A 14,091-nucleotide genomic window follows, 5' to 3' on the forward strand; every position below is an offset into this window, starting at 1 on the left:
ATTCAAAATTTCAGGGTAAATGATATGACAAGATTAATAACTTGAATAATACCTGTAACTTAAATTTCATTTTATATTGGTATTTTGATTATTGCTTTTTTTCCTGGTGGACAAGGATTTGAATTTATGGCTCTGTGCTTGCAAAGCAGGTGCTCTTCTGCTTGAGCCACACCTCTAGTTTACTTTGCTCTGGTTATTTTTGAGATAGGTTCTCACAAACTATTTGCTGAAGCTGGGCTTGAATCGCAGTCCTCCTGATCTCAGCCTCTCAAGTAGCTAGGATTGCAGGTGTGAGTCACCAGCTCCCAGCTGACTATTGCTCATTTTTTATAAAATAGTAATATCAGATGCAGAAAATCAGTTTTCTTATTTTTATAGCATGTGTCAAAGGTAAGAGGCAGCTCAGATAACAGTGGTAACAATCAAACTTTTTGATCTTAGGGCTTCTTTATAACCTGAAAAATGAGGACTTCAGAGGACTTTGTTTATGTGATTATATTTATCAATATTTACCATCTTAGAAATAAACCAGAAAATTTCAGACAAATATTTATTAATGCTAAAATAACACTAAACACGGCATGACAACTAACCCTATCCAGTAGATAGAATTCTAAGTTGACCTGCCGTGAGTCTTACCCTCCCCGAGTGTGTACAGAGCCTGATTTGCTTCTAACTAGTAGAGTCTGGCAAAGATGATGGCACAGTCATTTATGAGATTACATTATACAAGAGCGTGCCTTACACTGGAGCAGGAGATTCTAAGAAGTAAATTACCTACTGCAAAAAATGCTGTGAGAATGAGGTCATGTGGCAGGGATCTGTAGGGACCTTTACAAGTTGAGTAGCACTTGCTGACAGCAAGAAAGCAGGGACCTCAGTCCTGAAGCCATAAGGAACTGAATTCTGACAGTAATTACATGAGTTTGGAAAAGGATCCTGGATTCTAGGAGGAAACACGATTCATATAACACCTTGATTACAAACCTTGTGTGACTCTGAGCAGGGGACTTATTTAAACCATGCTTGGACTTTCGGCCTAAAGAAACACCAAGACAGTAAATGTATGCCTTTTACAAGCCACTAAAATGTGGTGATTTGTTTTGTAATATGGCTTATTTAAAAAAAGAAAAAAAGCAAAGGAAAAGAAAGCTTTAAGGAGAAAAGTGGCATTATTTTACAGTTTTGGGAAATCCCTTTAAAATGTCTTATTTAGTAGAAAACAGCTTCTTTATTTAATAGCATGAGGTATTATAAATAATTTAGCTTCTGGAAAACTTCATTATACATCCATGAAAAAAATGAGAGTTAAAAACACAAGCAACATTTGAGAATTATAAATACAGGTTTGACTCTTCAGAGTCTGTGAAAGGGAATTGGGGGCCCTGCTGAGCTCACTGAATTATGTTTTTGAGAATTACTAGTTTTGAGATTAAATTTTTAGTAGTTTCCTCCTCTGCTAAAAATGGGCTACTTAATTGTACGTGGTCAGTATTATATAAGGTAATCTGAACTGTATGGAACACTCAGTTCCCTTGCCTGTTTTCCACTTGATTTCTGCTTTGTCCTTGAATTTGTTTACGTAGTTTATTTTCTCTGCTCCTCATGGGGAGCAAAGGCAAAAGATCCCTGCTGAATCTAGTTTCTAGGAGGAATAGGGGTATGTTTAATGTGTAATGGATTGGTTCCTTGTTATGATCCTGGGTTTTGTGACTGTAGTATTTATCAGCAAAGGTGCTATAGCCATTGAGAAATTTGGTTTAAATCTCAGGAGGAGGCTTTAAACTGTAGTTTTCATTTGTAAGATACTCGAAATTACCTAGTTTAAAAATATGTGTATCTATTTTATATGTGTATGTTTATGACTATACATTATTTAGTAATAGTAGTTATGTCCCTGAAATGCTTCTCCTTTAGTTTTGTGCAGTCACTTTTAACCCTAGGAATTCTGGAGAATAAATTAGTCTCATGCATCAATACATAATAAATTGCTTTTATCTAAGATTTGGGATGCAGTTTATTGTTAAAAAACCATCAGTATAGAATTGTGTGGATTTCTTCTTTAGTAATCTGTGGATAGTACAGTTTTTTCAAACCAAGAAAGCAAAAATAAATAGTATATAGAACCAAAATTATTGTTACCGTAATTGACCATTTTTTCTGTGACATACATCTGAAAGCTACTTGTATATATTTTGTGACACCGTTGGAAGTTTTGAGGTATGATTTGGAGCTTTGTGTGGAAAGAAGGTCTTTCAAGGTTGGTAGAGATTATTTGTAGAGTAGTTCTCACTGTGCTTACCTAATTACACAGTGCCTGCACTGGAAAATTAAACTTTAGGATGTTCTCCTTTCCCTACTGATGCAACCCACTTTTATTTTTTCTGTTAATTTCTTCTTTCTTTTAATATATTTCCACCTAAGCATTTTGTTTATTTCTTAGATGTTACTTTTCCATTTATTTTTCCTCATTCATATTTTCAAATTCTTAGTGATCTCTCAGTTTATCCATTCTCATTAACCACTTTAGTCTTCTTTGATTTAAGGTTTGATTTAAAATCCCTGTCAGGGAAGTAGGAAGAAAACTATCTCTTCTGGTTGATGTTGCTAAATAAGAATTACAGTCATGAGAATGGGAAAGATTATAAAGATTTGATTTTTGTCTTTGAAATATTTCCCCTTAAAATATGTTTTCTGCTTAAACATATTTTGATCTTTGCTTCAGTGTCGTACTCTCTCAGAAAATATGAGATTTATAAATTGCATTTATGACCAAGACTTAAGTTGGTCTTCTTGTGTTTTTATATTTTCTTTTCTTATAAAAATTCTGCAAGTTAGTTTACTAACAAGAGAATCTGTAAGAAGTTGCTAATGAGAATGGCATGGTAGTACTATGTAAAGAGCACAGGACTGTGAGTCAGGAGATCTGGACCAGTTCTAACTTTGCCAGCAACTATTTGGACCAAAAACATCTTGAATGGAACCATGAATTTCACCTCTCTTGTATAAAATGTGAGAATTTAAAGTCTATTAAGTGTGAACAGATATCACTGTAGGGTTTAAGCATGGAAGAAATATGGTATTTATGTTTTTTTAAATATAGTCATTCTGTTGTGTGAATAGGTTGGAGGGATTGAGACTAATGCAGAGAGAAGCTAGGACACTATTAAAATTAACTACGAGATACTCGTAGCTTGAACTGGATTTATTGTGAGACAGAAAATTTTGATATATTTGTGTTTTGTTTTGAAGGTAGAATTGGTACCTTAAGTTGAAATGTATGTGGTGGAGTGTGAAAGAAAGGGATATCAAGAATAACTACATCAATCATGGTGGTTTTCTAAGATAGGAAAAACTGGGGAGGAACAAGTTTGGGAAGGAATCAGGATTCTGTTTGACCATGTTATGTTTGAGATGCTGTTTTGACTTCCATTTGGGGATCCAAATTGACAAATGGTTAGGTGAGTCTGGAGTTTTAGGGTAAGATAAAGTAAAAAATATAAAATATAGAGGTTATGTATGGGACTTACATTACATATGAGAGTCTGCAGATTAAAGAACAGAAGGGCTATAATGCAGACACACAAGGACAATCCCAAAATTTAGAAATCTAGGAAAGGAGTAAGAACCAGCTAAGAAAAAATTGTCACTAAGAAAGAGGAAAAATAGGACAGTATGTTTCAGGAATGAAGAGTAAAAATGGCTTACGAGTCATGGAGAACATAGCTTTGGTGTCACATGCTACAAGAAAGTCATGTTAAGAAAAGAACAGAATTTTCGATTGAATTTGACAGTATGGAAGTCATTGATGAGAACATTCTCAATAGAGTATTAGCGATAAAAATTTGATTAGTATAGATGGAGAAAAGAATGTGAAATTAGGAAGTGAGTATAGCAACTATATACAACTTCTTCAAGAAAGTTTTGCTGTGAAGAGGAACAACAACAACAAAAAAGGGTTGGGGGAGTAACCTGGAAAGGAATGTGGGTTCAATGGAGACTCTTTTAAGATAAGAAATAATATAGTAATAAAATCAATTTATGCCCACTTGAAATAAATGTTGTTACTATGATTATGAGTATCATTATAACCAAAAAACTTGTAAAATAGACTCAATAGTAAATAATGTCAGTCTTTTAGGAAGGAACTAGTAAAAAAAAAGAGAAAGTTAGATTGATAGTAATAAACTATGTCTTTATTACCCTATACTTTTCTGTTTTCAAATTTGATGCTTGTTACCTTCACTCATAATTAGCTGGGATCTCTGAATAATTCTGATCTCTGTTCTTTCCCAAGAGCCATGTAAATCATATTTATTAAGTTGATAGGATCAGATTAAAATAGTAGTAGGTTTTCATGGGTTTATTTGCATAAGGTCCTCTGTTTTGGTTGAACAAAGATTGAAGTTTTGTTTGCTTACATTTCACTAGGGGAGGAAAGGGAGTTGAAAAAAACTAAGAAGATGTCTGTTCTCAGATCAGTTTCATAGATCTGGGTCTTATGGAATGAGTGATTTCAAGTTAAAAGAGCTATTTTCAAGAGAATTATTTTGAAGCAAAGAGTTACAAATTGCAATTCTTCAAATTTAGGATGACAGAATATATTACACAGAGTCGATCATATTATTGTTTTAAAAACACTGATTCCGTTGGCTTCTAGGCTCCTACACTTCCCTGATTTGCTTGCCTTTGTGACTTTTGTTCAGTCACCTTCACGTCATGTGGAACTTAGTTCCTTGGAACTCAATCTTATACCTCTTATTTCTCTTTTTATTATTTTGAATTTTCTCTCTGGGTGATCTAAATCATTACTAATATGCTGATGCTTCTTGAAGTGTATCTTCAGCTGAGAACTCTTTTCCAGACTCCAGAGTGACATATTTAATTGCTTACTTATTGGTCTTTTAAGGTATCTTACGTACACTTCAAGTTCATCTCATCATCTTTTCCTTCCTTCTCCTTCAGCTTGTTCCTCCTTTAGCATTCTGTCTCAGCAATTTAAAAACTCTCTGGTTACTTAAGAGAAATCTGAGCGTCATTTTTGACTCCTTTTGACCTTCACATACCACTTTCCACACCTGTAGCCAGGTGTGGAAAGAACTAAGTACTATTTGTTCAACATCTACTTTTTCGTCCTTTTTTTCCACCTTACTGTGATGATGACTTTAACTCAAGCCAACTAATAGCTTGCATTGACTATTAGATTAGCTCTCTAACTGGTACTCTGTATCCACATATAATGAGATAACATTTCGGTATATTTATAGTTGGATTTCTTCCTCTTTGTTTCTTGTTAAGTCCCAAGACTTGTCCATTCTGGTCATTAGAACTATATGTATCTATTTAGTCAAAGGAGGATTGTTGCAGCAAAACATAGAACTATTCATGAAATTGGTTAAAAATTAAGATAATCATCAGTTTTCAATACCCTGTTGGATGTGGTTCCTGTTTCCTGTCCAGGTTTTAGAATTCTCCCTGATTGGACTCTTCTGGTTCTTTGATTTTGTGATAATTGCTTAACCTTTATACATGCAGTATCTAGCATCTGTAATACTTTTTTGGTCCACTCTTGGTTTGACTAACACTTACTATTCCATGATTCGCATCTTGAATTGTACTTTCCCCAGAAGAACTTCCTCTGTATTTCTGAATTCCAAGACTATTCAGGTCTACCTGTTACAAATTCTCTTCACAGAAGCCTCAGTAACACATATAATCACTTATTTAGTGTCTGTCTTCCCTACCACACTGCAGATCAAAACTCTCATGAGGCTGGGATGGTAATCTCCCTTCCTCTCTTCCTTTTTTCCTATGGGTTTCTTAGTAGTTTCAAAAGTGCCTATAAGACTATAGTTAGTATAGTTAGTTGAATAAGTGGATGAGTTTTGTACATAGACTTATTCTCTCGATACCTGCATAAGACTCAGCACCTTCATTGTTGTAACCATGAGATTCACCTCCTTTGACTGCGAACTGGAATTCAGGCTGAGGACATTAGCAAATGAGGCTCCATCTACAAGTGACTTTATGTTTCAGCACATACCACTCAAGAGGATGTAGGAGTAGATGTGTTACAGGATTAAGGAAGCATATTTGATATGCTTGGAGACATCCACATGTATAGGAGATAATTTGGCAGGAAGTGGAGTCCTGCTAAATATTGGTGAGGACCAAGATCTAGGGAAAATTGGATATTCATCTGCTATATCCCCTTTGTAACTATAGAATGATGACAATGGAAGACATTTGGATTCAGTATAAAAATTTGAAGGAACTTTATAAATCACTTAATCTTCTGTGCAATTTAATCTTTCATTAACAATTCCCTAATGTCCTTTGCTTGCATACTTTTAAGGACAGCAGATAGGGTTATTGCAGTTGCTTGAGCCTTCTCCAGTGACTAGTTCTAACAAGTTCACTCTCCAAAGACTTCTGTCTATATTAACATAGAGCAAAAAGCCCATTGGGATCACCTTTAATATTGCCTCCCTGCAGAGCCACCTTAGAGGCAGTTAGAGTATAATGGCCCCTGGAGCTATGTTGACAGATCAAGAAAGTAGACAAAGAGAGATTAAAAAGAAGGGAGACCGTAGGCAATGAAAAGGTCAAACAAGGATTCCCATTTACAGCCAGTCAGTAGCAAGCAGCTGGTTACTATTTGTTGCATATTTAATTAAAGTATTATATAGCTGGCAAGGACAGAATATATTTTAATGTATGAGAAGTGCTTTTTAACGTGCAAATTAACATGCTAATATAGTACTTTACTGGTATCTTTTTATGCGGGTAACTTTTTCTTCAGTGTAGAAACTAACTGATGTTCTTTTTAAAAGCATTAAGAGAGGGTACTGGGCCATGAATATGATCAAAGTACTTTATGAAATGTCATAACAAAGCTCTTTATTTTGTACAGTTAATATACACTAATAAAAGAGGAAAAAAGAAAAATATTTTATACATTTAAAGTCTACAACAAGATAGCTATACATATGGATAGTGAAGCGTTTATGAGAGCAAGGCAGATTAACACATCCTGATGTTCTTAAAGCTTCTAAGATTGCTTTTCTGACAGCTGTGTCAAAGCTGAAACAAATTTTTGTATTTATGGAATAAGGTAGCCTTTGAGAGAAAAGAACCTCCCTTCCTTCTTTTTGCATAAGATGTAATGACGGGAGGAATTGCTTGAAAGAAAGATTTATAGGAACTCTTGGAGGCCAATATTATTGCACACTATTTCCTTCATTCCTATATTTCGCAGAAACGAGATTATTATTGTGTCAGTGATTATTATTTCTAGTATTTTATATAATAGCAGTACAGTCAGCATTATTTCCTGAAGAATTGAGGTGTGCTTGGAGGTTGCTAGGTGTCAGAGGTGCCTTGTAGAGGCAGTTTACAAGCTCAAACGTGAGTCCTTGAAGTCCCAAGGTTATAAATATTCCTTACTTTGTGGCTCTTGGGCAATATAACTGTAGTGATACCTCATGTTTGCGTTGATACAGATCCCGGAGGCTGTGTTGTTACTTCTAGTGGTCCTCTTGATAGTCATCAAGGGAGTATATATGTAGAGCTAGCAGTCCTAATACTGGGGAGATTTCCTGAATTGTTCTTTCCAGTTGTCTTGCTTCTGTAATTGATAGAATCTCCAGGTGTATCTCTGGACATTCTCATTCTGGAGTTTAAATCTAGGTTAGTCCTTCATATCCTGTCCCTTGCATTCATTGAGGAAGATATTTCTGATGCTGCCAGCTTGGAGGTACAGGAACTGCTCTGGTACCAGGAGCTCCACTACTGAACTGTGAATGAAGCAGCCCTGCAGCCCGTCTCAGAGTGCCTCTGAGCTCAAGCATTGGCCTTCATATTTCTGGCCTAGAAAGAGAAGTCAGGGAAATGAAAATAATGACCAAGCTTCAGACATTTCTGGTGGCTGTTACTATCCTTTCCCTTTCCTTCCTGTATTAGATGATAGGAATGGTATGGGTTATAAGGCTGCTCTATAGCAATGGTCAAAAAAGGGTTCAATTGTATAATATATATGTATACATTTAAATCAGAAAACAGCTGGGTATCAGCAAAATTTTAAAAACTTGTTATGTCAACTGCTGTACTTTGAACTGTTTTCTGATTTTTATCAGAAACTTTGTGAGTAGAAATACACTAAATTTTAGATTTGCAGTGTGCTCGCTTAGGTCTGGGCTGTTCTTCCTTTCGATTCTGAATATACTGTGATGGTTCACCCTCACCCTAAATTGACACATGAGCCAAATTGTCTTTCTTGAATATCTTTCTTTCCTCTTTTTGATGGAATCCCATCATGTGCCTTTTATTTCTTTGCTTATTTGTTACTTCTGAGGTGAGTGGTTCTAAGATCCTTGCCTCAGGGAAACATTTCTAACAGAAGATACTAATTTGCAACACCTGGGAAGACTGTACTTTTCAAAATATTTATTCTCTAGATCATCTTTCTTATAATCTTTAGATTTTTATTACTCTGATGCTTCAGGTAGTTAATGGAACAAGAGTAGTGCAATGGGAAAGATGATACAGTTGTTTTAATTGCATCTATATAAATTATAACAGTATTATGTATATAAAATATATATGACTGTATGAGTACCGACAATGAAAAGGTCCTTTAGTATTTTAGGATTCTTGTTATGGACTTTACATATTGTATGTTATTTGACTTCCATAACCTATTGTTACGTGTGGATATATGTTTAGTTATTTGCATGTATGGAACATTTCAATAGAAATACTTTGGTATTCTTAAACATTAAAACTAAACCTGGACATCTTTAAGATTACAGAATCTAAAAATGTCACAGGTGATTGTGTCCTATCAGATAGGAAGCTTGTTCTATTAATTTAGGAGACCATAATTTCTCAATTTTTGTTCTTTCATTTCATTTTGAGCTATGTTAACGTTCTTAAGGCATTTATCTAACAGCCACTATGCATTTGTAAACCAAGGCTCTTAAATACTCTTAAGAACATGTACTTCAATATTTATGAAGATGATATAAAGAAGTTAGGGTGGTGTTTTGGGTTCTCTTCTCATTTGGATATTTCATAGTACTAATTAAAGATGTTATTGTAGAATTTCAGGATTTATCGATAAACAGAGACCATTGCTTATGACCACCCATGTAGCTAAATACAAGAAAACTAATAACTAGCATTTTATTTTCTTGAGCATTGCTAAGCAAAAAACTCTTAGGCCGACAATATTCTTAATATGTGATGGTTAATGATTGCCTTATATTTAGAGAGTTATCTATGTGCACATTCAACTGTAGGCTTCTTTGTGGCTACTGTATCAAAAATAAAATGGAAAAAATCTGTTATGTTGTCACCCAGAGATAATCAATATTACTCTGTTAGTGTGTAATATTGTAATGTTCTTTCAGGTTTTGAACATTTTTGAGCTCTTTTGATATTACTAAATAGTTCTCAAAATATTGTATTAGTGTACACTCCTATCAATAAATGTAGTAGAGAACTGCCTTTTTTCTGACCCGGTGACCAATATTTTGCCAATTTAATAATAAAAAATACATTGCCTTCTTATATCATATGAATTCTCTTGATTACTTGTAGGTTGAAATTCAAGTGTGGATTGGCTTTTTAGATCTCTTTAATGAGAGATCCTTTGTTTTCAAGAGTTTCTTAACACTTCCTCTGTAAGGACTGTTACTAATTCTGTTATGTCCAACGAGAGGCTAGAGGTGCTGTAAAGAAGTCAGTGCCATAATTGCTACCACTTGTGAGAGTTTATGTCCTTTTTACTGGACACCATGTAGACAAGGAGTTGCTTTTACTTGGCATTCCTTTTTTATCTAATTTTCCTGGAAAAGGGTAATCATAAGCCTTGTATCCCACCAGCGTCTAATGGGTAAAGTGATAGAGAATTGTGCAAATAAACTTTATGAACATTTGTTGGGTGAATATGATAAAAGATAACCACATGTAATTGTTAGAATTTAAGTCTCAGTAATTTGCTTTCTTAAAGAATTCATAGTGAGATTACTTCTAAGCAATTTGTACTTTAGAGTTTATGAAATGCATTTGTATATCACATGTTTTAATATTCATCAAAAACTCTCTGGCGTAAGTGATAGAGCTAATTTTATATTTGAAAAAAAAAGTCAAGCTGAGTGCCAGTGGCTCACGCCTGTAATTCTAGCTACTCAGAGATCAGGAGGATCGGGATTCGAAGCCAACCTGAGCAAATGGTATGTGAGACCCTATTTCGAAAAAAACCTTCACAAAAAGGGGCTGGTAGAGTGGCTCAAGGTATAGCCCTGAGTTCAAACTTCAGTATCACATACATACAAAAAAAATCATAGTTCCAGTATATAAAATAAACATCCTGAGGTATTAAGGCTGGTTATGGTTGGAGTTGATGCTTTAAACCAAGCCATTTAATTCCAGCTACCATGCTCTTTGCCTTCTCATAGAGGTTCCTAGTGTCTGTTGCTTGTTAACCTGCGCTAAATAGAAAACATAAAGCAAATATAGTCTATGAACATTTCTGTAATACTCAGGATATTCACAACAAATTACAAAGTCCATCAAAGCACAATGGTTTTGATTGCAAATATTAGTGTTTCTTGTTTGAGGGCACCTTATAATATAATGTGGTAAGCAAACAAATGAGCAAATGAACATACAAACTAAGAATGAAATCAGTTCCTTAGATGATTTCCAATCCTGTCTATGAATGTGATTGAGCGATAACTTTTTGATTAATGTTTGAATTTTGACAAAATTTAAACATCTATTTTTTTCAACAAATATTTATCAAACACCTACTGTGCACTAGGCACTCTGCTAGATGAATAAAATAGAGTTCAGGAGTTAACAATTCCCATGAGATTGAGGATGAAACAGATTCCAGGTCAATATATGGTTATACTTTATAAAATACTATGTAGAATAAGTGCAGAGTACAATGAGAATGCATAATAGAGGGCCTACCCAATGTAGGTCAGAAGAAGTCTTCCTTTGACATTTGAGCTCCTAAGGATAAGTAGGAACAGGTGAAAAGTGGTAATGGGGAGGGAGGGTGGAAGAAACCATTTGAGGATATTGAAGAAACTAAGAAAAAGTGGCCAGCATTGTATAGGAAGAGCTGGAAAATAAGTCTGTAGCAAGGCAGTTAATGCATTGTTGATTCTTTCAAATAGGCCTTTTTTAAGACACATTCCAGTGATATTTTCAATGCTTAGCCCATTTTTGAGACTCTATGACCTTGCCTTCAGGTCTGGTTATAAAACACAAAAAGAAACATTTTTTTTTGTTAACAGAGTATTTTGTAGTATAATCACTTTAATTAGAAGAGTTGCTTCAAAAGAACTTTGGATTACAAAAATTAAATTTAATTACAAAGAACACATTTCTGTATTTTTCATCACAGATAGTATAAGTTTTGTAATTAACTTGAAAATAAGAATTTAAAAAATGTGCTTCCATTTGTAGAAATTGACTTTTTTTTTAGACGTGAATTATCAATTTATACTCAGAGGTTATAAAACTTAACACATATAGAGTTGCTTCTGTTGGAAGTAAATGGAAGAAACCCACTTAAAGTTCCTATGAGTTAAAAAATTAAGATGTTTGCTCTAACATTTCCTAATCCTTGGGTTGGCCACTGTCAGCTAGTTCTCCTATTCATCTGTAGAGACCGGCCATTTACGACAGATGTATACTTGTGTGTGGTAAAGCTAGTGAATGTGTGCGTATTTACGACAGATGTATACTTGTGTGTGGTAAAGCTAGTGAATGTGTGCGTATTTACGACAGATGTATTCTTGTGTGTGGTAAAGCTAGTGAATGTGTGCGTATTTGTAGAAGGTAGAACAGCAAGGGAAAGAGTGTGGGAGACACGAGTCCAAAGCAAATGCCATTCCAAATGCTCGATCTTTTATTAACTGTGCAATCTTTAATCCATTAAACCCTCAGTTTCTTTTAGTTTATAAATGATAGTAGCTTTATCACATGCAATTTTTCAGAATATTAAAAATAGAAGTGCTTTTTTAAACCAAAATTACTTTATGATATATATGTATGTTCATATTTGTTTACAAATATGTTGGCATAAACCTATAAAACCTGAAACAATAAATAAAATTCAAAATAAAGGCACTCTTAGTTTAGGTCAAATCCATAATTGAGCATCTTAGTTTAAAAAGAAACAAAGTGGCTGTCTAAAATTTATAGTATTACATGTTTCTTTTGTTTTTCAAGACATGTTTCTTTGTGTCAAATTGTAATTCACCAATTTTTATAGCAGTGTGTTTCAGTTCTTATGTATTTGTAGTGATTTGTATGTGGAAGTGAATAGATGAGGTTAGAGGTAAGAGTTGATGCAAAGAATGGCTAAGAGGGCTGGATTTGTTAAAGAAACATCAAGAATTTGGAGCAACTAAATATTAATTAAAATTTTAAGCATCTCTACTTTTTTTTTGTTTTTGGTCATATTGGGATTTGAACTTAGGGCCTCATGGTTGGTAAGCATTCTCTCTAGCACTTTAGCCATTCTGTCAGCTCAAGCATTTCTACATTTAAAATGTGATTTATACGTATAGTAAGATTGCTACTCCAGGATGTAGAATAACCTAAGATTTTATCTGAAACAATTACCCACTGAGAATGGACAAGGTTGTAAGGGTATCCTAAGACTATGGAGCCTGCAGGAAATAGTCTCTTTTTAAAAAGCACAATTGCTACCATTATTCAAATAAATGAATAATTGTTGGCAAAGTATCTCAGGAAAGTGTTCATTTAACACGTGCTGGTTAGATGAATTTTAATTGAGGTGGTATAATTTTTTCTAGAATTACATGACCAACCATGTAGGCACTATGTATGGCCTTTCAAAAAAGAATCAGCATGAGCACTTTTTGCTTTTCTTTAAAAATAGATCAATGAAGACATTTTCAAATTAAATTAGAAATTAAGATGACCTTATTCATGTTTTCCAAATGCACTCCACTCTTGAAGTATGGCATTCTAAATGCAGGTGATAAAAGCCCTATTGTCCATCATATTTTTATTGCTTCATGATATCAGAAGCAATATACCACTTATTTTTAGAGCGTTCTGGTCCTATGCAGTAGCTCTCACATTAGAGAGATGTACTCTGTTGCTGGAGTCATTCATTTTTCAGAAAAGAGAAAAGGTTGGGGAAATGCATAATTTCTCTTCCTCTTACCCAGTAGCAATATTGAGAAGATACCCTGTCCCCATTTTTATTACTTCTGAAATTTTATTGCTGGTAACCAGATGTGCCAAAACTCCTGACGACAGCGTCTATTCATTGCGTGTTTTTAATAGGCTTAGAGCAATATGAGTACAGCACATCAAAGCAGCTCAGCTTCACACTTCAGCTGGGAATGCCCAAAAAGCTTACTGCTGTTTCGAATTCTTGCTAGTCAGGAGAAAGCTGAAAGCTGCACGAGTCCTGGATCTTCTACGACTGAATTAGAAGAATAATGACTGTACAATTAACTATCAACCTCTGCTCATTTAAGCACAGTTTTTACAGAGCTCAGGAGAAATATGGAACTTGACTGGCATGTTTTTATTTGATGGTGTCTGCAAATAGATGACTTTGAAGACAGGTGGTAAGGAAAAAATAAGAGAAGTGAGGGGGGGAGAAAAGAAAGAAAATGCAATTTGAGACCTTGCGCCAGGTCTGCAATTCTGTTTTATCTCATTTTCATGGGGTTTTTTCATCCCCACCAAATATTTTACAAAATGAGCTTTTTGGACAAACGCTGAACAATGCAAGGTGAGTAGAGCTAAACTCTATTTTCATTTTAATGTTGTTTTTTTTTCAGAATAGTCATTTTATATGTCTGTAAAATTGCTTTGCATTGAAATGTTGGTAGTATAAGGTAGTATACTTATCCAAATTTTATTTAGTGTTCTTAATTTGCTTTTATCCTCGAAAACAGTATCTTTTTTTTTTTAAAGCAAAAGGAAGCATCCTAAATTCATGTAGATTGACCTCTGAAACACGATACAGATATCAGGCTGTTTCACTATTTCTTTTCCTAATAAACAGAATGACTAACTTAAAATGCC

General features: G+C 34.4%; 1 protein-coding gene across 48 annotated transcripts in view; it reads left to right on the forward strand.

Moving 5' to 3' along the window:
- Positions 1-14,091, forward strand: part of Rims2 (regulating synaptic membrane exocytosis 2) — a 573,766-nt gene that overhangs the window by 210,046 nt on the left and 349,629 nt on the right. For 4 of the 48 annotated variants that reach the window (XM_074069016.1, XM_074069017.1, XM_074069020.1 and 1 more), the window contains exon 1: positions 13,165-13,795. The exons of 33 other annotated variants lie outside the window; for them this stretch is intronic. In XM_074069016.1, coding sequence (XP_073925117.1) covers positions 13,674-13,795 — 122 coding nt within the window. In that variant the 5' untranslated portion in view covers positions 13,165-13,673. Of the gene's footprint in view, positions 1-13,144; positions 13,796-14,091 lie in introns of those variants that run through there. 11 more of the 48 variants (XM_074069023.1, XM_074069019.1, XM_074069015.1 and 8 more) reach the window with 8 other exon arrangements.

Source organism: Castor canadensis, chromosome 3, assembly GCF_047511655.1.
Source record: "Castor canadensis chromosome 3, mCasCan1.hap1v2, whole genome shotgun sequence".
Classification (NCBI taxonomy): Eukaryota; Metazoa; Chordata; class Mammalia; order Rodentia; family Castoridae; genus Castor; species Castor canadensis.